At 32.1% G+C, this 27,166-nt stretch overlaps 2 protein-coding genes and 2 pseudogenes across 3 annotated transcripts; all 4 read right to left on the bottom strand.

Annotated features, from left to right (window-relative positions):
- Positions 1 to 3,567: 3,567 nt before the first annotated feature.
- Positions 3,568 to 4,693, bottom strand: LOC18601768 (uncharacterized). The gene is made up of 2 exons (XM_007032822.3): positions 4,424 to 4,693; positions 3,568 to 4,333 (listed from the first exon to the last, which is right to left on the bottom strand). Exons 1-2 carry the CDS (start codon positions 4,590 to 4,592, stop codon positions 3,816 to 3,818), a joined length of 687 nt encoding a protein of 228 aa, XP_007032884.2. The 5' UTR covers positions 4,593 to 4,693; the 3' UTR covers positions 3,568 to 3,815.
- Positions 4,694 to 5,828: 1,135 nt separating this feature from the next.
- LOC108661590 (cytosolic sulfotransferase 17 pseudogene) lies at positions 5,829 to 6,706 on the bottom strand (annotated as a pseudogene).
- Positions 6,707 to 6,782: 76 nt separating this feature from the next.
- On the bottom strand, positions 6,783 to 8,794 carry LOC18601767 (glycerol-3-phosphate acyltransferase RAM2 pseudogene; annotated as a pseudogene).
- Positions 8,795 to 14,503: 5,709 nt separating this feature from the next.
- On the bottom strand, positions 14,504 to 22,911 carry AUG5 (HAUS augmin-like complex subunit). 2 transcript variants are annotated; one of them, XM_018120235.2, is made up of 11 exons: positions 22,111 to 22,911; positions 20,838 to 21,103; positions 20,561 to 20,681; positions 19,672 to 19,813; positions 19,230 to 19,403; positions 18,883 to 19,092; positions 17,895 to 18,080; positions 16,970 to 17,129; positions 16,444 to 16,639; positions 15,447 to 15,579; positions 14,504 to 14,845 (listed from the first exon to the last, which is right to left on the bottom strand). In XM_018120235.2, the coding sequence occupies exons 1-11, from the start codon at positions 22,653 to 22,655 to the stop codon at positions 14,717 to 14,719; spliced, it is 2,262 nt and encodes a 753-aa protein (XP_017975724.2). In that variant the 5' UTR covers positions 22,656 to 22,911; the 3' UTR covers positions 14,504 to 14,716. The 2 variants fall into 2 exon arrangements, with proteins under 2 accessions (XP_017975724.2, XP_007032877.3); XM_007032815.3 differs by having other exon boundaries at positions 20,561 to 21,103.
- Positions 22,912 to 27,166: the final 4,255 nt, after the last annotated feature.

Below are 27,166 nucleotides of genomic sequence, written 5' to 3'. Positions count from 1 at the left end.
TACATTATTAATTTAAATTTAGGGTATAGCTTTCATTATATTTTGCATTTTCTTTAATTTTAAATAACTTTTTGTATGATTATATTTATATCAATAATGTTAATATTTAAATAAAGCGTATTTTAATTTTTATTCTTTAATGCTTGATGATTAAATCTAAGTCATTTATTCATACATAAGTATAGAAAAATGTGAGAGTGAATACATGTAAGAAAAACCCTTTTGATGATTAAATCTAGCCTTTCATTCATTCATATATATCTGTGTGTGTAGAAAAACTGTGTGAGTAGATATATGTAATAAAAACCTTTAAAATATACTAATTTCAATATCGGTTAATTCGGTTAACTAACTTAAAAAATTTTTAACCAACCCGAATCAACTTAACCGAACTTTTTAACTGATTTAACCGAATCAAACCAAATTAATCAAACTGAATTAATTGCATTTGTTAGTTAATTCAGTTAATTCAATTTTGACTAAATTTTGCTAGCCCCTAAATAAATTAAGTGAAGATTTTTCAAGCCATTTGACATATTCAAGCTAAAGACACATGGTCTGATCAATCAAGTTTTTAAAACTCATAGTTCAATTAAAATTCAACTATCATATTTATCTCTAATTAAGTTAAAAAAATTGTGAGTCATCATATTTATCTCTAATAAAGTTAAAAAAAAAAAAAAAACTGAGGTCTTATATTTGGATCAAGGGGAATTTGAACCCTACACTTTAGAGAAAGAAATCATACACTAACCAATAAGTCAAATGTTCAAGTGCTAAATTGAAATCTTATAGAACTTTCTTAATTAGCACTATAAATATAATCTTCCTCTAAGTCATATGACATATATTTAGGGATGAGAAAATTTTGAAGAATAAAGTCTCCAAAACTCTCCTTATTAAAGTCTCTAGAATTCCAACAAATCAAATCCAAAAGATCTGAAGAACAAAACAAATCCAAAAAAGACGGTCTATGAAAAATGAAAGCTCTCCAAAATTTCAAGATATCAAGATTTGAAGATCAAAGAATTGAAGTCTCAATAATGCCCAAAGAATTTCAAGAAATCAAATCCCAATATTCTCGAGAACTTGTCAGAAGAATAAAAATTTAAAGAATTCCAAACTTTCAAGAAATCAAGCCTTAAAATTGGAGAAGATCAAATCCATTCAATTCAAGAATAAGTAATCATGACCCTTGAAGTAAAAGAAAAGAATCAAAGGATTTTTTTTATTGAAAAATTTTTCAGAGATTGTTCTTGGATTCTTGAATTAATTAAGTTTTTTATCTAACTCCAAAATTTTCATATTCAAATTTTGGTGCATAAAATTCTGACACATCCAGTGAAACAATGTCTACCTCTAATCTCTCTTCTTCAAAGTTCAAGTATTCAAATTTCAAATTTCAATATTCCCTCAAAAGAATTATGCCAACAAGCGGCAAACTATCAAGTCTTCTCCAACTCAAAACTTAGAAGAAGAAATTTTTGCATAATCACTAATTTGCCAAAATGCTGCCACTTCAATGATGTAAAACTAAAAATCTTTAAGAATATAAATTTAAATATTAAAAAATTTTAATAATTAATTAAATAAAAATAAAAAATTTCCTTTTTTTTCTCTTCCCAACTCCCTCACAACATTATTTTATTGTTCTCTATTTTTTTTATCCATCCCTAACTCCATCATCTACTTCTCTACTTCTTCCATTAAAATTAGGTTTGGCAAAATTGTTCAACTTTAAGAAATTTTACTTGTTGACTTTAGTAATAAATTTTATAAGTGACTTTTACATTTGATTTAGGGCTATAATGTGATAGCCAATTATTCTTTTTTCAAATAAATAAATTAAAATTTTACTGTTAGTTTGATTTAGGGTTATAATGTGATAACCGCGTAAATGATAGAAATGGTAAAAAGTAATTAACTAACCTTAACTTAATATCAAATTCAAATTCTAACAGAAGTTGTGACAAAAATTTTTCTAACACTGATACTATCCCACAATACTGTCACAACTTAATGAAATATTCTTCTATCACAATTGGTGGTCAAATTGACCAATTGCCTACCCCATGTACTACCAATGCTAACCAACAAAAAAATTACTTCCTTGTTGAGCTACAAGGCCTTTTGTTTCAACAGCACTCTTTCTCTCTCCTTCTCTTAACAAAAAGAAATCTCCATACTAAATTCTTCCTTCTTTCTCTCTCTTAAGGTTTCAATAGCACTCCCTCTTAGGGATACAACATGATTTTTATATGAATGCTTGTTGAATAACAGGAATAGAAGGTGAAAGAGATTTTGGGGAACAATGAAAATATTTTAATTTTTAATTTTAGTGGAAGAAAAAGGGAGAAGAAGATGATGGAGTTAAAGAGAGGGAAAAAGAAAATAATAAAAGAATTGTGGGGGAGATGCACAGAAAAAAAATATTTTTTTTATTTTTTATTGAATTATTTATTAAAATTTTATAATATTTAAATTTAAGTCTTAAAAATTTTTAATTTTACATACCGTCAATGCATCAATATATACCCAAAGAAATAAAATAGCAACCAAAAAAGAGGAATTATATTGAAAAAAAATTAAGAAATAGGCTACAAATTAAATTTTACTATTAGGATCTAGATGGAAATAAAAAATTAATATCAAGAGTACTTAACTAAAAAAGATAGAATAAAAATTGATTAAAATGGATCTACTGCAAAGCACAAATATCTACTTTTATTCTTATATGGATCATGATTTTACTATTAATTTTATAATAGGTATAATATCTAAAAAAACCTCTTAAATTATTTTACAAAATTCAAATAAGTTATTTTTTTTTGTTTCGTTCAATCGAATCTTTATATTTTTTGTTTAAATCAAATAAATTCTTATAACTAACGGTTAACTAACTACCATTAGTTAAAATAATATTTATCATTTTTATCCCATGTAGCATTAGAGTGATATGTTAACATGTAATAATAAATGATGACGTAACATACTGATGTGGCATAATAGTGTGATCATGCAGTGGTTTTACCCTTCATGTTAATGACACATTAGTGTCACTTAGTATAAAAATGATAAAGATCATTTTTTACTAGTGACAATTAGTTAACCATATATCATAAGAACTTATTTATCTCAAAATAAAGTTATAATAACTTGATTGAATATAATAAAAATTAAAAATTTATTGCAATTTTTTTAAATAATTAAAAGACGTTTTAAAATATTATGTCTTTTTTATATTTATCCTCTAACACTATGTTAGAATAAACACAATATATGAAATGTTAATAACAATTATTTTTATATCTACTCGGACAATAAATACTGCCCGCTCCTTAGCATTTTCCAATCTCTTTGGTCTTTGGTATTATAACCGTCATCCGTTAAAATCATTAAATAACAATTGTCAAGTTCTGTTGCAGAAAATTTCTTTTTCTTTTTTCTTGTGTTTATAATAAGTGGGGATTTCGTTTCATTAGTAGTAGTCGTTGGTGTTGGTCATATGTATATGGTGTTTCCTAGTCTCAGCCAAGCATTTTCCTCTTATTAAATGCAATTCTGATATATAAAACTCCCATTATATTATGCCAATGAAGATTCTCCATTGAAGGCTAAACCACATCAATTTTCAACAGGAAGATAAAGGGGCGGGAATAGGGAATTGAGCAGCTGCTCTACATGAAAAGTGAACTTTACCTATATATAATTAACTGGCCAACTGAAGAAATCTTAGATTGGAGAGAAAGTAATGAACTGATCACATTGGTTGGTTTTTCTGAGTTGCATATCATATTAATTAATATTATTATTTTTTAATTCCTTCCAGGAATTGGTGGAATAGGGAGCCCTGGAAGGGATGGCAGGGGTGGCAGGGGAGGGAGTTGAGGTAATGGTGGGAGGTTGGGAAGCAGGGGACTTGGTTGTGGGGTTGCTGGCTGTGCAAGTGGAGGTGGGAATGTGGGAAAGTTTGGTTGGCCAAACCTCAATGTGTTTTGGGTGTTGACTTGCTTAGAATCTTCAACACTTGGTTTTTGGTTGCATATATTTGGTTGTTTCAATGGCTTGAAGGCGAAAAACCCAGCTGAGAAAATGTGAGTGCCTTGCTCTCCTGACTTGAGATGGAGTGACGATGAAGTTGCTGTTGAGGCCACGGCACAATATGGCTCACTGCTACGGATAAGTTTCACTGAACATCTCTTGATTTTCTTGACATGTTTGCCAACTGAGAAAGGTAAATGAACTTTGAAGTCTCCATGCTCATTGGTTCTCACTTCTTGTCGAAAACTAGGCCTCGAAGTCCCATCTTTACATTCCACCGCAACAGATGCACCTGCACAAACAAAATCCTAGCGAACTTGTTAATTTTGAGCCTAAACAGATCAAAATAGAAGGCTAGGAATTTGAAACTGAAAGAACTGACCTGAAATCAAATGTGCGGCCTTAGAAATATCCTCTTGGAAACAAGTATCACAGTACACAGTTCCAACAACAACAGCAGAATGAAGCTTACGGCTAGCCTCTGAGAGATTATTGATTGTTAAACTAAGCAACAATATTAAGGGAAACCAAGACATTTTCAGCCCTCCCATCTCTTCAAGAAGCTCTTTTGTTTATTCTGATTTTAAGAAGAAACTATATAGGAGACGCCTTGGACTTTAATCTTATATTGAAAAGTTTGTACAAGGCATAAACGATTAGCTCATCAACCTTTTATAGCCTCACCCATCAAGCTTCTTAATGTAATTCATGCAAAAACCAGTCAACTGCAAACTGGTAGCAGTGAACTCAGGTTTAATTTCTCCACCTCCAAACAGCTCAAAAGGAATGCATAATTTGGAATGGAAGGTTTCAGGCCGGCAAACTTTGATGGTTGCAATTATGTTCCATTTATTGAATTCGTCCCTTTGATAGTGTAAATTCAAAAATGTGGGGTAGTTGGATTCCTGCTGGTTCACGGCACACTTAGAGCGGCCACAGATGTCATGTGCCAAGGCCATGAAAAATACCGGGAAACTTGAACAATGGGAATATATTTTATTTTTGCTGCATTTATGTTCTTCACATTTCAACCTGCTTTGCAAGCCAAGCACCCTACGTGTTTAGTTTCCCTCGTTCCCAGGAAATGCAATCAACACATAATCATTGGTTAGGAATTGTAGGTTAAGCCATTTTAGCAGGTTTTCCAATCATTATTCCAAATGAGGGAGAAAACTATACCCCTCTCTTCCCTTCAAGTGTGTGTGAACAGCATTAAATTCGAATTTAAAAAAAAAAAAACTCTGCTAATTTCTTGGTTTGAGTCCAAGAGATTGAAATTGGGTTGGGCCTGCGGATTCCTGGCCCCTTCCTATCATTGACACATTTAGAACAAAAAAGAGACACTATCAACAAGTACAGTGACAGTTTAAAACAAACTTCCTATTTAACAATTGAACACTGTATGAATTGATTTAACTATTCTTGTTTAGATTGTTGCCTTTAATGTTCATAAGAATTAAATATTAGTAAGGGGAGGGAGGGCAAAACAAACCGCAATCATACTTAGAGTTTCTTTATTTTTCCTTTATTTATCTTCTTTATCCCAAAAAGTAAAGTACTCAATTACTTCAGGACCATTCCATCTTATTGCAATTGAACGGTTTTTGTTGGAGGCATGGTCTCATTATTCAATATTTAATTGGAATACATTAACATAAAGCTACGATCATGGATATACCTCTATAATAAGAAGTCTTAACTTTGAGAAAACGAGACATTTGAGAGAGGCTTAGAACAGCTAGCAAAGATAATAAGGAAGACATCAAACAGGCGACATGGGTTCATCATCAAATCTGAACTTCCATGCCAGATCCCTCAAATTTCATATGTGTAACTTTGTCTAACCTTTCTTTCGTTTCTTCAGCTAAGCAGTTCTTCTTATCGCCAACCAAACCACGCCTGAAATGAAAATTGCGGTCAACATCCACCCAACGGTCCATTCTATTTTGGTTCACCTCCATGTTTTTAAGCCTTTCCAGGCTGCACCTCCAGACAACCTTGTATACCTCTTTCTCCTTGAGAAATATGGCTTTCCAAGAAAAGAAGCCAACTTCTTCACTTGCTCTTTTGGATCTCTCTTCATATCTTTATTTCTCAAGAAAAGTATCTTCACAGGATTCTTCAAACTCTCCATCCAATAGTACAAAACATGATCATGGAATGGCCCAAAGGCATGAACCCCTCTGCAAAAGCTCTCAAAAGCTTCATTGATCCGCCATGGCGTTTCTTCAAAGGCAGGCATTGAATTCATGAAGTGCCACAATAATACTAATGCATTTTTAGGGCATCCAGTGATATACACAAAATACCAATAGATTAGTTTTAGAATCAGAAAAACCTTGTTTTCATTAACAAGATGAAGAATTAATATATATATATATATATATATATATATATATATATATGTATAATTTGTACAAATCCTATCACTCTTAAATATCTGCTAAAATCCCTAAAAATATGCTGAAAATAAATATGAAAAGAATTAAAAATTTTGTCAAATATTATTACTTAAAATATGGAGAATATTGAATAATGAAAATATCCTGTTCCCTGATTTGAAGATAATGGACATATTCTGCTCTTTGATTGATAGATACCCGTTCGCAATACAAGCAGAGTTCTTCACAGACTATGGCAGCATAGGGTAAGAAAGTTGCTCCATTATTACATATTTATTTCAAGGTGATGTTTTAAGTATCTAACAATTTTTAATGAGGCTTTGAGCAAAAAAAATTTTGTTAATGTGGCAAAATATTTTCCAGCACCCCATGAAAGCTTTGGCTTTCCCGTACAGTACCATCTTTTCCTGTCAAGGCTCTACACTTATCTTTCTTAGTGAAACTTGTGCATTTATAAGACAAGCTTGTAGCAATTATTCTTTGAATATACTTGCTACCTCATGGCTTGATTTCCCAGCATTACAAGTTAACTCATACGGCAACTTGTTTAAGAATGTTACTTCATAAGCAGGGTTAGGGTTCATCATGAAGTAAAAAGCGTCCACCCCTTTCCACCCTCTGGCTGTTGTTCCATGGAACATACTCATCCGATTTGCCATAGCCACCGGAACAAGTTCATCGGTTAACTCGGCTAATTAAGGCGAAAGCCTTATCAAAAACGGTTCCCTACGTCTTTGTTCCTTCAGGGCATATAACAAGGTAACCTTTTTCTAATAGCTTTTTGATTATGGAAGCATCGGTGGCTCGATCAAGACAAAGGCGAGCGGTCTTGATGGGGGAGATGATTTCGGAGAGACCCGATATAGAGTACGTCGCGGTAGGGATCGGACGGCATAAAGCGACGGAGAGCGCGATGGGGTCAAGCAGGGTTCTGTGAGAGCAAGCGAAAAGGACTACAGTTTGACCTATTGACTTTTTGGTTGGTTGGGGTGGGGTGCCTTTGATGTGAATTCTGAAACCAAGTGGCCACATGGCATAGTAGACTAATGGCGTTGGTAGGAGGATGCCGACGGCGATGCGGAGGCAGGCGAGGAGGAAGCCGACTGGGATCCACAGAATGGTGAGAAGTGCCATGAATGGGGTTGGGTTTTGAACAAGCCGGCCATCGTGGAAAACTATTGGCTTTGGCAGTTTGTCATGGCTTACTGCTCCAGCCTCGGCCTTTGCTGGAACCACATGGCTTTCCTGCACATGAAAATTTCATCATTAGCAAAATCGTTATGATAGCCCATTTTATTTTTAAAAAAGAAATTTTTTTTATTTTTATTTTCATTTTCATTTTTAATATGAAAGAAAGAGGAGAATTTAAATAGAATAAAGGACAAAAAGAGGACATTAATAGCCTTTATAATGCATTAAATCGAATTTAAAGCATTAAGTTAAATAGGTCCATTTTATGACTCTTAATACTAACTAGTTTCTTTATGATTTGACAATTTATGTATCAAATTAATTTAAGAGATGCAAATTAATTTATACTTCTTTCGGTTCATTTTAAATTAAATTTTTTAAGATGATTAATTTGGACAAACTAGCTATCTTATTATAAGTAATTAGAATTAAAATACAAGTTATACTTAGCAGATGGCGGAGACTTAATTAGAGTATGGCATGAAAAGTTTAGTCCTTACTAAAAAAGGGAATATCTTAGTGTTAGATGGCATACCTTTCACAACTTCATAAAAGGATAATCAGTCTTTGGATCCCCAAGAGCTATATCTGGGACAGGCTCACCCTTAAGCACATACTCAAGTGCATCAGCCTTGTTCTTCCCTACAAGAACCCCTGGACTCTTCACTAAACCAGTTGCTCTCCCTCTAAACACATGAATCTCAGTTCCCATAACCCTATCGGCCCTCAAATAATCATTCAAAAATACCTCCACTATGACCCTCGGAGTCGCCGTAAGCACACATCTCTTCCCACATGAAGCGAAAACCCGGATGCAAATCACTGGAATAAAACTTTGGCAAAACAGCTCTAGCCACGGATTCAATATCAGATACTTTCATTCCTACAAAGGTTGCAAAGATAAGAACTCGAATATCGTGTGATTCGGAGGTGAAGTAGTAAAGGGTTCCAGCTAAAGGGGAAGCTAAAAGCAAGAAGAGAAGCCTTAATATGCCACCAACTTCAAAAGCAACTAACGCAAAGTAAGGGAAAAAGCTACGTCCTCTTAGTAGGGTTCCGTCCATGTCGACGACGACCGTGTGTTTTTCACGTCCGATTGATGCACATCGAGCAATGTTTGGAAAAATTAATGGAGTAGGGTTTTCTTTTGTTTTTGCCATTGTTAGCTAGGCTTTCAGAAGAAAACTTTTCTTGGTATTGAAGCTTACTTGGTTGTGGCATAGGTTTTGAGGTTTGCTTGAGTTATATATACAGAGAAGTTAGAGTTGGTGGTGCCAAAATTTCCAAAACATTTCTTTGGAAACAACGATTTGATTATTTTCTAGTGGTCTTCCTTTCTTTATTAAGGCTTGTGGTTATCAAAGAGGGTTGCAGTGGGCTGTAGCTGAGTATGTTTTTCATTCAGACATACTGCAATAACGGACAGAAAGAATTCCGCATTGGATTTGGACAGCCCTCGTGGTAATAACAGTGAGCGTTTTAATGCTGCCGTGACCAGTTTTTAGGAGCTAGATATCCCAGTCTAGCATACCTCATCTTTTGTACCGTGTTTGATCACATCAATTGTCACGTGTACTAACATATCATCTTCTATGTCGTGTTTCATGTCACCTGTCACGTGTATTGTCACGTCATGTTTTGTCATATCATTATGTCATACAACTACTAGTTGATTGATTTCAAGACTTAATTGTCTGAATTTCTAAACTCAAGTTGACATTTGCTATACTATCTTAAGTTTGAATATTTAGTTAGTATTATAATACAATAGTGTAATTTAGTTAGAATTAAACTATGAATAGGATTAGCTTATATAAATCATTCTTTTTTATAACATATACAATTTAATTTTCTCATTAACATAAACAACGTTCATGACATAAGATTTCTCTTCTTGTAATAATTTGCATTCTTTTTTTTTTTAAATGCAAATAAATACAGCAAGGACAATTTTTTTTCTTTTCTTCCAATAATAAAATTCTAACAAGTATGTTAGTTTGTGTTTATTTGATTAAGTATATTAACTCAATTAATTAATATTACTTTTCATTTTGCAAATTTATTTTTAACTAACATGTGGCAAGGAGACACAAATGAATTTAGTTAAATTTGTACTTCACGATTAATGATTTATTATCCTTCATTTAATGATTACCTTCTTCAGCCATAGCAGCCTTAAATTATTTATGAACTTCTTATTCTCGTTATTTCATTTTTAATTCAAATGTTATACCCAAAGCGTTAATCAACTTTTCTAAATTATTCAAAATTTAATTTATAGGGAAGAATTAAATCTGATCATATTGATTTCTAATTTAATTGGACCTTGCATAAAACAAATGCTCAAAATTAAAGGAAATACTAAATTATTTAGAGCTTAGGATAACCTATTATTAATTACTGGCTCAACCCTCTATTTTCCCCAGTGGAGTCACCAAACTATTATAACATGCGGGTCCGAAAACCCGATAACTAGACTTCGAAATTTAGAAAGTCACCACCAATTTTTTTTGTCTAGCTGTGATTGGTCACCTATTGATTTTGTTCTAGTCAATGAGGTCCTAAATTGATTTTAAGTCTATCAAAAGAAAAATGAACTGGTCTATGAGTTCTAAAGTGGGTTCAAGAGTACGGTTACCTACGGAGAAGGAATAATACCCCCATGACTTCCGTTCCACAAACGGTACCGGTTAATCACACTTATCCTATTTAAACCTCAATTTTTATTTATTTTTATTTATCCTTACATATTATTTATTTATTTTATTACATCAAGTTACAACTTATTATTACATCATGCAAATGATGCAGTCGTGAAATGCATAGCATAAACATGAGCAAAATGTCGAATGAAAACCTTTTATTAAGGTTATCTCCTAAATTCACCCATCAAACTAGTGGGACTTGGGGATAATCGCTCACCTAGGGAATTACTTGACAAAATTCGCCTTCGCAAGTCTACCAGGTAAATCCCATTATTGGAGTAATCATCCATGTTTAAAAATAATATTTTTGTTAATGCAAACCCTAATACAAGCAAAAGCCTTTTATTAAAGACATTTTTTGAATCCTCGCATTGTACTAGTGAGACTCAAATATACCCCTTCACCTAAAGAATTTTTCGAAGGAACTCGTTTTCTCGAACTCCCTCGAAAGGTCCCATCATTGGGACTTCAATTCGTGTACAGAATATATCTAAATACTATGACATTTGAATAGCATAATGATAATGTGTGGCATGCTATAAATTATGATACTAATCATTATTTATATCATATGCTCATTGTTATTATTTATCATTTTATTATTTCCACTTTTTATTTCATTCCTATTTTATGTTTTTTTTTTTCATTTTATTAACATCCTTTTTTTTAATATTTTAAAGAAATGTTTATTCAAGTTAACATATTAGGGCTTAAGATTAAAACTCTCCCATCTTAGTGGTGAAGTTTTAAATCAAGTTTTTTACCTTGGAAAAATCAACTCTTGCTCCCTCACAAAGTACTGCCTCTTTTTTCCTTTTCTCTCATTGCATGGTTTGGTTTTCTGCTCTACGATATTTTTTTATTTTTTGATCGTGGTATGCGTCCAGTAAAAAAGCTAGGATCTTTTCCTTCTTTGATTTTCTAAGTTTTCTTAGGGTTTTCTAATTTTTGGTTCTAGTTTTTTTTTCTCTACCTAATTGTTGTGTTTTTCTACGGTTTTCACCTCTTCAATCCTTCTTAAAAATCCTTTGGTTCGGCCTTTTTATAAACAAGGGAATGATTTTCAAAATCCTTCATCCTTGTTTGCTGTCATTGGCAGTGTCTTGGTGGTTATATGCTACAAATGGCAGCGTCCCTTGACTTTTTTAAAATTGACTTTTAAATCTTCATCATATGGGAAAAAGGGGAAAAATAGATAAATTTGAAAAGGTAAAAATCTTAGTGAGAAATGATGTCCTTTTTATTTTTATATAGAGAAAAAAGTGTTGAGTCTTAGGGAGGTGAGAAAGGATGACTGCCTAATAGTCCAGCCTTTGCTGGTTGTCACGACAATCGAGTCTTGGCATGGTAGCAATTCAATTTTTTCTTTTTTTTTTCTTTTTTTTTGGTTTTTACCTCTTTTTTTCTCATATTATTTTCTTCTTTGATTTTACCCTAATCTTGGTTCATTTATGTTTTAATCCATTTTAAATCTAATTTCTTAATTGAATCTGAAATTAAAAAAAAATAATGTAGTAAAAGTGGGTGTCTACAGTCTCCTAAAATAATGTGAAACTTATACTTATTAATTAAGCCTAGTATATAAATTCTAATCTAATATACTAAGCTTATCAAATTTAAAATTTATAAAAGTAAGTCTACTAACCTAATAGCCCAATATGCTAATTAGCAATTGAAGAGGCAAATAGAAAATATGAAGAAAATAAGAAAGCTTCCCATTTTGTACAGAACACATAAGTAAATAGACATTTCATTTGAGTTTGAAAAATTGTTTTCTCTTTCACTCTTACACGCAAAGAGTAAGAGAGAGTCTATTTGGAATCTGCTTCAAATTGTTGAGGTTTATTCTTATATATATATATATATATATATATATATATATATGACATTGTCACTATTAATGTGCATCTTTTAGTATGTCTAATGTCTTATGAATTTTATTTAATTTTTTAGATTAGTGAGAATTGGATGATATACAAAGTTCTTATTAACTATTAGGTGTCTCTTTTTGTTTGACCCTTTTAAAAATGCTCTAATTCCGCCCTTGAAATTTCCAATTCTAAATAAGATAAAAAAAATGCTCTATACTAACATATAAATTAAGGGTTCAAATTGTATCAACCAACAAAAAATTAAATAAACATAGCACATAACCTCATTAGTATTTTATTTTTTAATTTATTTTAAATTTTATTTATTTATTTTTATGTATATAAGTATATAATTCATGCCAATATTCAACTTCCTAATGCAACAAAAAAATAAATTTGTATAATAAATCTTTATTTAAACATTAACATTACGGATATAATCATATAAAACACCTATAGAAAATTAAACATAATGCAAAACTATATCAAAATTTCTTTGTCTACAAGATATGTGACCATCATCTCACTCATTTATTCAAAAATGAGAAAAAATGAGAAAAAGTTTTTCTATTAATCAAATTTTTTTATTTGAACAAATCACTTAAAAAAATTACAAAGCACTTTAATAGATTAATTAATTAATCCAAGTGGCCTAAGTCTTAAGTCCTAACATCTAAAGGATTAATTAATCAATTAGACTCTCTTAAATATTAACTCTTTAGATCTTAAGTTTTAATTACATAATTAATTAATCATATAATTTGTAATATATATTTTATATTATAAAATATAAACCTTACGTTTTTCTGCATCCTACCTCTCCTAATCTAATTTATTAATCTAAGTGGCTTAAGTACTAGCTCCTTACATCTAAGTTATAAAAATTAATCTATTTAAACTACTTAGTAACTTAATGTAATTATCCTAATAATTTGGTTAATTAATATAATTTTCATCACCAAAAAATTAACATAAGTCCCTTAAAGTTTAAAATTTGTAATATAAATATAGATATATAATAACCCCTCTCCCTTTAAAGCTTAAAAATTAAAATAAGTCCTAATATCCTATAAGGCTCTAAGCTTAAAATTTGTACTACTGTCCTGGACTTTGGATTTTGTGAGTCTTGAGAGTTTGTGATTCTAGCAAAATGAGACTAGGATAACTAGTTGTCTAAATTCGGACAAATTGTGTAACATGCTAGAAATTAGTGTGTACTTGTTGATGTATCTGGACATTCCCAAGTCTAGATTCTTTAGATGTCATGGGGTTATTATTCTTTCATGTTCCTTATGTAATTAATAACTGACTAAGCTATGTGTTAGTTTATGGTTCTAAGCATCAATAAATACTTACTTTCAAAATATATATATATAAAATAATTTAATTATCTAATTTCCATCATCAAAAAACTAAAAATAAAGTTAAAAGTTAAAATAAATCCCTTAAAGTTTAAAATTTGTAACATACATATAATTATAAAATAACCCCTCCATTTTTAAAGCTTAAAAATTAAAATAAGTATAATGTCCAATAAGACTATAAGTCTTATCTAATTATCTAGTTATCCAATTTCCGTCCTCAAAAAATTAAAATAAGTCCTTTAAAACTTAAATTTTGTGATACAAATATAAATATAAAATCCCTCTCCCTACCTTCAATTTGGTCATTTGTCATGACTATTTTACTATATATGTAAAAACTTATGTCACTAATTCATTTTATTTTAGTATTAAAATGTGTTGTATTCTTTTTATTTTGATGTCAAAGCAAATGTTTAATTCTTCTTCCAAAACAAGGTTATATTAACCATATGAAAAATATAATACCAATAATTTTTTTCAAATAAACTAATAAATGAATCTAAAAATTAACTAATCAATTAAAATCAAATTGACCAACTAAAAACAGTAAAAGTAGGTTAGGTGTAAAATTCAACCAGTTGGGTTAAATTTCTATATAAAACCGGTTAAGTCAGTTGTGGAAATTTTCTAATTGAATTAACCGAATGCTCACCTCTACCACCATTTATCTTTAGGTACTTCATCGAGCAAAGTATCTAAAAAAAGATTAGGAAAGTTATTAGACGGCTCCATAACGCAGAATAATACTAAAAGATGTTTTCCAAATAGCCAAACAATCCTTCCTACAAGTTGATGATATCCTTCCTGCACTCCTTTATATGATAATACAAGCCCTCATTTAAGGAACTGAGGATAATGATAGGGAACCCCAAAAAAATCCATAAACCCAAATCAAAATTATCTGGATCTTTACTGAAGGGCAGGCTATATTCTGTTTTAAGTCGATGATGATTTCACAAATTTGGCAAATATCTCTCTACAACACAGACAAGGTTAGCTGAATTTTATTTACAGAGTTTTTCTTTTGGGAAATTCATTAACTTCAAGCTATACTACATACAGGGCCTCAGTGGAAAATAAGTGTTTCCAAACAAAGGAGAATTCTAGAGATAAAAATAGCAGCACCAGTTCAAAGACATTGTTCACAAAACCTCCTTATCATAAAATGCAAGAAGCTGCTTCAGATGAGTATGCCAAGCACCAACATTTTGCCCATCAACTGTAACCCAATCTACAACAGTTGATGCAGGTTGCTCCCACCACTCGTCAAGCTGTGGCACAACATTCAATCCCAAGGTTATATTAAAATACAATTGAAGGGGAACAATCAAGAACCTTTAAATCAAAATAGAATTCTTGGCAATAAAAGTTGATGATTCAATAAAAACAGTAAATAAAAGAGAAATGAACAGAAAGGCCATAATGATTGACACAAACAAACACTGTGAAACATGGCACATAGGCGACTAACAAAGAAGGAAGCTCAATTGTTGAGTGAAATACTTTAAAAATAATTACCATTGGACTGTTGTAATTCTTTTGGAAACTACAAAAAGCTAGAAACTATAAAGCAAAGTATTTTGAAATTTTGCATAAAACATTTAAGTGTGATACCCAAGTCAAAACCATTCCATGTTCAAAGCAAATACCCTCTCAGTCCAAGGCATCTCCAATCAAACTATCACGGCTCCCGACCTCAACTACCCACCCCACAACTCCAGCTCACTCTCTTGAATACAGACAAATACAATCATTTCCCTCTTATTTCATGAACAAAATTCAGATAGATTGCATATAAAACTGAAGAAAAAAGTCATATGCAAAGTGAGAGACATATAGATACAGCCAGGGAAACATAAGGCAGTTACTTACCAAACCCCGCACATATTTGCAGTCCTCCAAGCACTTCTGAGCATTCAAAACTGCAGATTTAAGTTCAGGAAGCCATTTCTCTGTGACAATTTTCTCTTGCTCAGCAGCCAAATTCAAACAATAGTTTGTTGTCCTGCATCATGTGGCAAGTAAGCACACAACAAATCGTAATCTAAGCAAACTCTATAACACCAGTCCATCTAATGCAAATATATGTATCTTTATATATTTTCTGTCCGAAAAATGTATACTGATCATCAAAAAGTCAAGGTACAACTTATTCCCACTCTGTAATTAGGAACTTTGACAGACCACACATGAGATGTAAGATGTGTTACCATACTAATTGCTTCTTAAAAGTTAAGGCTCTGTATTCCTACTGATTTTGCTTCTAAAAGCAAAGAGTTAAAAGTTTGTTAGGATACAAAAGCATAATATTTTCTAAAAAATTGAAAATAACAATTTGCATTACATGGATAAAAAATCATGATTCTTTTTCCTACGTAAAGACGTAACACAAAAATCGGTGTTAGTTCTCAGCTATTTCTTCATTTGAACCAAACTGATTCTGCCTTTTACTAGTTGCTATTCCTAAACTTTCTGCCTCTTAAAAAAGTGCTGTAAAGTAAATGCAAACAATGAAAAGAAAAATCATAATTAATTAAAAATGAAAAAAAAATTACTAAAATGCAATGCTAATTGTAATGTATTGTGAAAGTAAAATCATATATTTTGTTATTTAAAAAAATTATTCATTTTTATTTCTTTAAAAATATTGTCTGCTTTTGTATCCAAATGAAATTTCCTTTTTATTCTTTGAAAAGTGAAAGGCGAGAACAAAAGCAACCAAAAGATACCTAAGAAAGAAAATAGCATAAAACAAGTAATCAAATGGAGCACTATCTGTTGATACAAATGAAGAAGAGAGAAAAAGGGGGGGAAAGAAAACAGAGAGATGGCACAAGACTTCGAAGAAGTCAAAACAGTAAGGCATTACCTTGCATATTCTTGTTGAGCACGGTAAGCATGGTTCAATAGTGCATGGCCACTTTCCACAAGATCCTGCCGAATATGGACCAAATTTATTGCCTTTGCCAATTCCTCCAACACACTAGCCTCGGAACCACGAAGCTTCAAACAGAACTCCAGACACTCTAACACTGATGCCAAACCAGCATCAGAACCCTCCAAACCTAACCATAAGAAAAGGTCATTAGGTTGACAACAGTTCTAATTAAAAGAAAGAAAGAAACACACCTTTAAATGGGCTTCAAGATCATTCAAATCATCCACAAGCAGGCTAACATATCAAACTTCTAAATGTTAGAAAGTGTTTTCAAAATGAGAACTGGGTAATAAACCAAAATAAATCTTTATTGGGTACAAACCAAAAATGAATGTCATTTAACCTTTTCAACCTCATCTGTCAATCAAACACCCCTCAGCACAGTAACCAAGTCCATTCAAAACCACAACCATGCCTAATATGAATCTACCCTGCATCATTAGAGAACAAAACTCACCAGCAGGGTATTGAAGGGCGGCAGAAACACGGCATATGGATGGAATTGCAGATGGATCCCTGGCACCAGCCCTTGCAGTCAACAAGGCCGCATTCTTCTCTGCTGCAGCCACAGCTTCAGGTCCTGTAGATCCATTAGCACCCATGGACTCCAGAAGTGCCTGATAGGGAAGTAATGAAACAAAACAACTGAGACATGTAGTTGGAATTTGCAATATATTATAGAAGACACAGGATTCAAGTTCATGTAAGCCAGATTTTTCACAATATCTCCACAATTTTTACGAGAGCCAGCCATAGCTCACAAAGAATGAATGGAAAAGGAACATAAAGTCCTTTGACTTGATTCATAAACCAAGAAAAAGCTTCAAAGGATGAAGGACTGAACAAATCTAAATATCTAATAATTACATTATATAAACAAAGAAGACTTTTACTAGGGGCTTCAAAAATTACATATGAAAAAATCACATCTAAATATATATTAACCGCAGAAATGGCTAGGGTGAAAAAAACCATGATAGATCCCTTAACATGAAACAGGATCTATAGTTCCTAGATCATCTGATGAGAGATATGAGAGTGTGTACAAAATTAAAATCCCCTGAAACAACTGCAACTCGTTTAATGTCAATAGACATGTAATTGATCAAGAAATATAAAACTTGGTCCAAAATATAATGATAGATGACAACTCAGACTCTATTTTCTGCAGACCGAAACCACCCATCTGCACTATGGTCTCAATAAGAACAGGTTATGTCACAGCCCAGTTCATCATGCCACATTGCATCCGAGACAAAACAACCAAACACCTTATTCAGAACAAAAAATGAAAATTTTGGCTATTTACTATAGCACTCACTAGTTTAATATCTATTATATTTATGATTGAAAAATAATTGTACAGTTAGAGTCTTACAAACCTGCGGGCTTGATGGAAGCATATAGAGACTATTATCAGGACTTCTATAAAATGCAGAAACTTCTTTATCAATAAAATCTTTTGCACGGTTTGAAATGTCTGCAACAACATTGCATGCTGGAATAATGGTGCTGGAAGCATACTCCCTCGCAGCTAATGGCTGTTGATTCCAGAATGCAGCTGCATCCTTTAAAACAAAATAATTCAGAATAAGTACCTACATTTTTAGTTGAATGTAGTATATGCTCAAAACCAAAACCAAACTAATAAAATGACAAAATATCTATATCAAGAAAACAAAACAAAATACTTTCCACACTTAAATCCACTTTTGTTAAACATAAGTGAGATTGTCTACACTGTTGATAGTAACTGTATCATTTAACTGGTGCTACAAATGAGTACTACACATATATCTCCAAAAAACCCAGTACAACATCAAAGTCCTGCTTTTTTTCACCCACTGTTTCTTCTTGAAGAGCTGGATACAGATAAGCAACCCCAAAGTACATTCTCCACTATTTTGGTCAGAGAAACAATGAAACAATATACATGCACAGAAAATTAAGTTATAGATCATTAGATCTGAGAAAATGGTTTTATTCTTTTTTGACTAGTAAGATACTTTAATAGAGCACTACAAACCAGAAAAAAAGGCTCAAGTTGACCAGATAATACTATGAATCCTCTCTGAAAAAGTAGACTAAAAAGCCAAAACCAATACTATCTTAAAGATTAAACCGTCATACAAGGTCCCAAATTGGTTTGAAACAAATACTTATCAATGGGACAAAGAAGAGACAAAGTAATCCAAGAGAACATGGATCAAGGAAGGAAGGCTAATAACTTATTATTCCATGAATTTAACCACATTAAGTAGCTCCAAGAGCAGCTATAAATTAGTAATTCGTTCCAAGTAGCATCACAGATGCACTGACATATTCCTATTGCTGTGTTTTAGAATAAATATCAAGGATGGATTACCTTACCATATTAGCCTTCAGTAGAGCAGTATATATGGTTTCAAGTTCAGATCTACGAGAATCAAACTCTTCAATCTTCTTCCACTTCTTTCTTAGTGAATCTTCTGCCTCTTTCCTCTCTGCACACAATTTATTCAACCGCTGTATTTCAGACATTAATGTATTTAAGCTTGCCTTTATTCCAGCAGCTTCTCTCTCCTTGGCCCAGACCTCCAACTGAGAAAATTAACCATGCAGTTCATGCTATCTGATAAAATAAATTTTAAGAGAGAAAAAGGGACATGTAAACATCTAATCACAGATGCTTACCAAAAGAACTAGTAATGTTTGCCATAAAATTATTCAGGAATTACCTCAAACTGTCTAAGACTGCCAACATTCTGCGTTGCGGCTCCAACAAGTGAGTGTGAAGGAACTACATCACTACCTCCTTGCAGACGTTTTATAAGCTTTTGGCACAAGTCCCTAGCTTCTGCAGCTTTGTTGAGGGCATCTTCAGTAGCTAAAAATTGTTGAACATGTGCTTTCTGCAAACAAAGACATATCTTTAAATCAAGCCACAAAAAAGTAACTGAGCAGAACCAAACATGTATTTTAATAGTTGGGAGGGGGGAGGCACGGTGTAACAACCAAAACAACTGCCCAACCCGCATTCATTCATCTTATACAGATTGAATCTAGTTCCACAAAGCCCCTCAACCACAAGATTAACAGATGAAAGGCCTACACAAAGGAGTGGAAAATAAATGTAATAGCAAAATCCATTTAAGTGATTATCTCAAAAAGAAAGAAGACCTGTCTTTCAAGAAGTTGGTTTTGTGTTCCTCTAGAAGGTACATCCTTTCCTATCTTCCCATTACCATAAAGTTGATAGTTTAATGGTGAGCTCACATCTGGAGAGGAAACATCCATAACTCTGTCGTTCTCATACTTGTACCTGATAAAGATATTAAGTAACTCTTATCTAAGATGCATTCAAACAAAACAAGCAACCAAGAAACCTACCAAAAGATATTTGCATGAATAAAACAATGCTAGGAGGTATATTCTATTTTAGACAATTGAAGACAGATGAAATCAAAATATTCATGAAAAAGAAAAGGGGCAAAAGTGACTATGGACAAAACCTGAAAAAGATAAAATCAGCCTCTCCTAAGAATAAAAACCTTATCAGGCGTCCTAATGGTACTACGTTCCAACAACACATTCCACACAGAATGTGTCTTTGCTCTCAAGGCCCACTCATAAAGGAACTTAGAAGCTAAAAGTAATTCAAACAATTGGAGGATTTATATGTAGATATAATTGGTGACCAAAACAAAAACCCAAGTATGTCACTCACATAAAATGAGAGAGCTACAACCAAGTACTTACAAAAGTCATCCTAGTTGCAGCATTAATGATAAAATTCACCATTTATTTACCGTGCCCTTTTCTTCTTTTTAGGTAACAGCAGGATCAAATCAAAGGAATAACTAGCCAAATCAACACTACAGCAAATAATCACTAGGAAAACAAATTGCAGCTTTAAAACTCTCAAAAACAGTACTAAGCAGACAAAAGTACTCACCAATTTGTGACCATACAGCCATAGACAAAGCCTGATAAGTAGAAGAAAAAGGAAGGGAAGGTGATCTGAAATCCTATAACCACCAATAAGAAAAAAAAGAAAGTACAAACCTACCTTAAGATTTCGGCATCAGCTCTTACATCAACTTTCTCTATTTCTCTAGAAACCATAGTTTTAAGCCTTGAAGTGTATGTGGTAATTGCCTGAAGCAATTGAGGAGGACTTTTGAGGCAATCTACAATGACAGTTCTAACTTCATCAGGTATCTCCCCATCAAAATCAAAGCCTAATTTGGTAGCTTCTAATTGAGGACTCAAATGGATCCCAGTTCCTTCATAAGCTGGAAAAGAAGTGCGCACTTTTTCAATCATGCATTCTACAAGAGACTCACATGCCTTGCGAATATTTCTTTCACGCGTTGTTTCAATAAGAATGACATCATCTGCAGCTTTAGTTCCCTTAACAGTTGAATATACAGCTTCCTTTTCACTATTTGCACTGAAGTTGCTAACCATTTCAACAGAAGAGTCAACACTTGACCTTTGAGCATCCCTTGCTAGAGTTACATATTGATGAAGACGTTTATGATACTCCGCAAATATTTTCGCTGCTTCATCACATTGTTGATCATAAGCTTCCAACATCACCTGTTTGTGCCTGCAGTAAAATAAGGCATGTAAAAATACAAGAGCTGCTAAAGAAATTTTACTAGAAACAAAATACACAGAGTAGTTTTAGTTTAAAGCATGCTAAGGTCATGCTTATAATATCTGAAGTTCACAATAATAAGGACTGTAATCATGCTTGGATTAACAAGAAGCACATTAATCCTCATTTATTTGTTAATATCGTGCCATAAGCAACACCCATCACCAACCATTCATAACTTACAAAATAAGTCCTCTTATGCAGCTTGACAAAGGATAGGAGCACATGAACTCTATTCTACTAGTAACTGTGAATCCGTAAAATCAAAATAAGAAACAATTTTATCATCTCAATAGGAGAGCTAAATGTCAAATCCATTGAGCAAAGTACCTTGAAAGAATGTGAGTAAAGAAAACCATAGTGATACTTTTGGCTGCCAAAAGCCCCAAATCAAATAATACACTAAAGTGAATAAGATGGTCCATAATTTCAGAAACACAGTGACTCTAGTTAGAATTAATCACCCTATAAGGCATCTCCATAGTCAATACAGAGTCAATCGAAACTAATCCAAGTCAGCAAAACCAGATCAACCAATAACTTAGTGAACAACCACTCTACGCACACAACAAAAGTCGGATAACATTATAATGTTAGGAAACTAAGTAAAGAACATCAATTTTACTGAGCTTACTGAAGATATGCTCTTAAATATGGCACAATCACACAAAGTGATGCATATAACCAACCTCGAGTAAGGGGAAAAAGGCTTAGTTTGATCTTCTCATAATGATATCATTAAAAGGCCACAAATTATAACACAAATCCCAAAATATAATGAAACTTATATAGTCATCAAAAAAATCCAATGATAAATCTACCAATTCAAAGGTTAAACCTTCAAACTAATAAAGAGAATGTTAAAGCTGGCAATTTTCAATCCTATAAAATATTGAAATTGCATGTCTTTTGTTCAAGGGGAAAAACGTCCTAAAGAATTAAGCGGGGAAAATAACCTGTAATGGGCCCTTTCATCAAGCATTCTCTTCCTTTCAGCTTCCTCTCTGGAAACCTCCAACATCCTCGCCTTCAAATCTTTCCTCTGTCTCCTCACAATATTCCTAAGCCTCTCCACTTCCTTTGCCGCCGCTTGCCGTTCCCTTACGGCCGCTTCCCTAATCTCCGCCGCACCGGAACCCTCCCCCCCACCACCACCAACCACCTTCTCTTTCCTCCTCCCCCCTCCTTTACTCCTCCCCTCCTCTTTCCCCAAATTCCCACCACTCTCTGTACTGCCCCCCCCTCCTGCTCCTGCTCCTGCTCCGCCGCCGTGGACGGTGATGTTTTTCCGGATATTTTGGACTGTTTTCTCGGATTTAACACGGGTTAACAAGAAATGCCAAATGGGTAACATGTTTCCTCTACAAATCTTGCGAAGCGAATCGATTGAAGGTAAATTGGACTTGTTGGAAGAAGAATTATACGGTCCTAAAGGGCGGTAACCCATTTCCTTTTGCAGCCATTCCAATATGGCCTCTGGTTGTACATTTGAGCTCAACATTTTGAATTCAATTTCAAAAATGATCCCAGAAAAAAACGAAAATTTGGGAAAAAAATGAAATTTTTGGACTAAATTGACATCTGGCGTTCTCAATTAAACCCTAATTAAGCTAAAAAGGAAGGGATTTGGATAGATCTGAGAATGAAAAAGGCCAATGGCCGGCAAAAGGGTAGAGGGAAGAGTGAGGAAGCTGGTAGAATGGCAGTATTGTAATTTCGGGGACGTTTATTGAACTTTTATTTTTCGGATGTGAGAAAAAAGAAGTTTAAAATGGAGGTCCCGCTCTTTCTACACCGTGGTGGGTTTTCTTTTTCTTTTCCTTTTCCTTTTCCTTTCTTTTTTTTTTTTTTTCTTTTTCTTTTGCATGCATTAGTAATTTTTTATTGATGAAATAAATGCTAAAGAGGTCAAATTATTATTAAATATTATGTACATCAAATTAATGGATTAGCATTTTTTTTTTAATTTTGGTGTTGTTAGCATATTGTTTTAATGGTAAAGCAAATTCTCAATATCTATAATATTTTGGCTGCTATTAAAAATTATCTAAATTATCTCTTTTTATTTTACGCATGCTTTTATGGTACGTATTTATGTATTATATTAAAAAAAAGATTCATTAAAATGAGAAATATAGTTGTTGTTATTGAATTTTGTGTGTCTTAATTTTTACAAAATTATAATTAAATCATTTTTGCTCATTCAAATGAGATTCATTAAATTATAATTGTATCTTAATTTAAGATGAATTTTAAATCATTTTCAAAATAAAAATTACAAAAGCATACAAAAATATTTTTGCTCATCTCAAGATTATTAGGTAAGCTCTTATTACCATGTCAATTATAGTTAAATGTTGTCGCCTGAGCATACATTAATTCTTTACCTACTTATCATTTTTACTCACTCTACAACATTTAGCAAGATTAAAGGGGGAAATTTACAATTTTAATTTTTTTAAATTATTAAAAAAATATTAATTTGTATTCTATTTAAATAAATTTTTATTCTTTAAAAAAAGAAAAGCAGATAGGCAAGTTATTTGGACTTAGAACCTATTTTTGTAATAAGTAGATTATAAGGAATTTGGATACTTTTTGATAAATGGTGAAACCTCTAAGTGTTTATATCTTTTTTTGAATTTCTCATTTCTCACTTTTTTTTCCACAACTCAAATTGGTTGCCAATAAGTACGTTTATATAGACTTCCAAATATCTCTTCTTTAAGGACGCAATCTTTTCATTAAGGTACCTCTTTGTCTTAAACACACTTTTACATGTTACAAGACATAACTTTTGGATTGAGGTACTTTTCTAATAAGTACCTAATAAAAACACTACCTTTCATAATATAAGATATAACTTTTGAATCACAATATAAAATGACAACTTTTCATATCATAACCTTTGAGTAGTAATGTTTTTCAATTGTTTCATAACCTTTTATATAAAAAAATCACCAACAATCCAATAATCACAATATGTAACATAACTTTTCAATCGAAATATCTTTCTAATAATCACTTTATCAAGAGGCAACTTTTCATATGAAAAGACATAATCTTTCATTTTAAAAGTACACCAACACCAAAAGCATATATATATATAAAGATAAATTGCTCCTACTTCTTCAAGTTTTAACCATAATTCACTCAAATTCATTGGTATTTGAAATGAACATTTCACCCCAAAACCCTTAATGATGATAACAAACTTAAGAAAAGGACTAAAATAACTCTTAAATAAAAAATACCAAAATCTTTAAGAAGTTGGAAACCTTTAGTTTCTTTCTTCTTCTTTTCTCTCTAAAATTGTTTCTTCTTTTTGAATTCTCTCTTTCTAAAACCTTTTCCTTTGAACTCTCTCTCTTTCTAAATCCTTTCTTTCTCTTTGAAAGTCTCATCTTTTTCCTATCTTCTCATGACATTACCTTTCTTTTGCATTCCCTTTCTTTCTCTTCTCCTTGTTGAAATCCTGACAACTTTAGTCAGCTTCTCCTTAGCCATTTTTTCTTTTTTTTTTCTCAAAAAATTAAATTAAGAAAATTATAATCACTAGAAATCTAAAACAGTACAATAAAACTAGTCTTGGAATATCCATCCAGAAATTTCTTGCTATTCATCTTCACTTTGCAAAATGCTTCACTTTTACCCCCATGTAACTATTGAAATCTGCAATAGCTTGACAGATTGACACCTACCTTCCCACATGTCACTCTCTAACCATCGATGTTGAATGTGATATTAAGACAACATATGCTAATTAGCAGAGGCTTTAAACCATTTCCTTGGCTCTCATATTTTCCTCCTAAATTCTCCCTAGATAATGAGCGTGCTAAACTAATGAGGTACGTACGGTAGCCTTTAGAGAATCTTGAATAGAATAGATCACTTTGTCAACTAATGTCATCACACAAACTTTTCTAATCATTGATAAAGAAACTCTACCTTAACCATAAAAAGATGCCTAGTGGGTAGTCTACTTATTCCTAATTTGAGCAAGTGAAGAACGGTTGAACTTCATTAGCAAGTCCAAATTTATCAAGCTATGTCATGATAGATTTTGTGGTTTTTTAGGAGCTGATTTTCTATTTTTTTTGGAAGTAATGTACTTTAGTGTTTCCATTTTTGTGTATTGATACTAAGTAGGAAGAGAAATTTTTCCTAATCAATTTGTTTGTGTTGGTGGCAATAGTATGTCAAGACCGACTTTAATGATAGGTCTATTGCTCCCAATGGAGTGTGAGAGGAAGGTGAATAGCATTAAAAAAATTTTAAAGGAAACTTTTAAGTTTGAAAAACTTTTAAATGATTTTGAAATGGAGAGTTTAAAACTCATTAAGACTAAAAAACACCAAGTAAATAAATGGTAAAGAGAAGTGGACAAAACTCAAGTATTTATAGTAGTTTGGTCCGCTTAACCTACATCCACTATCTTAATCTCTTAATCAAGGATTTTCAACCCAACTTCACTAAACCAGTGAAATTGACAGCTTTCACCAAGCTTTTACAAGGTAAGCTTCTAACCTTAGCTCAAACCCTTACAAGATTCCTTAAGCTTTTTCAAGCTTAGTCTACCCCTTAAAGTGTCTCTCACACTCTAAGTAAACAAAGAATAAAGAAAAGATAGAGTATAATTGATCACCTAGTGTCATAACGTGCGAGTTTGGGAACCAGTTTGCCTCGACATGGAAAATTTAAAAGTCACCACCAATCTTTTTTATAAGGTATGACAAGTCACCTGTTAGATTCGAATTATTCAATAAAGTCCTAAATGAATTTTAAGTTCGTCTAAAGAACAAAAAACCTAGTTTATGAATTTAAAAGTTAAGCTTGGGAGTGCACTTACGAATAGAGAAGGATTAGCACTCGTAACACTCGTTCCACAAACGGTACCATTTAATCATACATTATTCTTTTTAGCCTTAATTATAGATTTTTGATCTCATGTTTCCTTAATCATTATTCATTTATTTTTCATTTTCTATGTTCTTTATTAATCTTTTTTCTCTAATTTATTTTTGTTATTTATTTATTTTATTAATTATTATTTATTATTATAGTTTTTTATCAATGCGTGAATGAAATCTTCATCTCAGAGAAATTTTATAAGACTATTCCAACATTTTGGTGAAGTTTAAGAATTTCTTCTTACCAAGGGAATTTCTCTAGAAAGCTCCTCTCTACAAGCCCCTCAATAAGATCCTATCATCAAAGATTGTCACTTATGAACCAAATTTCTTTTTAATACACATGAGGCAATTATGAAATGATGATATGATTTTCCAATTTTAAGTAATGGGACACAAAAACTTTATATCAGAAAAATCATTCATACACTATCCCAACACTTTGGCAAAGTCTAGAAATTTTTCCTCACCCAAAGAGATTCCTAAAAGAACTCGTTTCTACTAGCTCTTCAAGAAAATCTCATCATTGGATTTTCGTACCCATTGGCAAGAGAATCAAATTGCATGGAATGCTAAGTATCATGGATGATGTTAAATGAACGTATTTATGAATGAAATTTTTTTTAACTCTAAATTTTGTGGTAATATACTTAGTTTTTTTATTTAATTGAATATCTCTTTTATTTTTATTATATTTTAAAACATTTATTTGAACTAATGAAATTTTGGAATAAATAATTGACTTCGATCATGGAATTACTTTTTACTTAGTAAACAAATTAATTTCAGAAGGTCTCCTATTTAGAATAATTAATTGAGTTAATTGTTGAAAACTATATTAATAAAATATTTAATGGATTAATTTCCTTAAATTATTATTCCCATTGGAATAATTATTTGAATTAACGAAGTATTGAAATATAAAACTAGGGTTTATCTCCACGTTTTGGTGAAAACCCTAATTAAATTCCGCACTTAGGAAAATCGTTCCAAAAAACACGATTATTCGTTTCCCGAATGAAATTTCATTATTGGGTTAATTCAAAATAACCTTTCTATTTTTATGCTTATAATTTTTTTATTTTATCATATTTTCCTTCAC

Source organism: Theobroma cacao, chromosome 4, assembly GCF_053813885.1.
Source record: "Theobroma cacao isolate CCN51 chromosome 4, ASM5381388v1, whole genome shotgun sequence".
Classification (NCBI taxonomy): Eukaryota; Viridiplantae; Streptophyta; class Magnoliopsida; order Malvales; family Malvaceae; genus Theobroma; species Theobroma cacao.
Note: the sequence above shows the minus strand (reverse complement) of the source record. Positions and strands in the feature narration are given on the sequence as shown.

Bases quoted from the DNA above. Each gene is read 5' to 3' on its own strand.
- AUG5 (XM_007032815.3), bottom strand. From the start codon at position 22,655: ATGTTGAGCTCAAATGTACAACCAGAGGCCATATTGGAATGGCTGCAA. The intron at 21,104-22,110 runs GTTATTTTCCCC...ATTTTACTGCAG, and splicing joins GATGAAAGGGCCCATTACAG to GCACAAACAGGTGATGTTGG. The intron at 14,846-15,446 runs GTAAGTAACTGC...GTTGTGCCACAG, and splicing joins GCAAATATGTGCGGGGTTTG to CTTGACGAGTGGTGGGAGCA.
- LOC18601768 (XM_007032822.3), bottom strand. From the start codon at position 4,592: ATGGGAGGGCTGAAAATGTCTTGGTTTCCCTTAATATTGTTGCTTAGT. The intron at 4,334-4,423 runs GTCAGTTCTTTC...TTGTTTGTGCAG, and splicing joins GGCCGCACATTTGATTTCAG to GTGCATCTGTTGCGGTGGAA.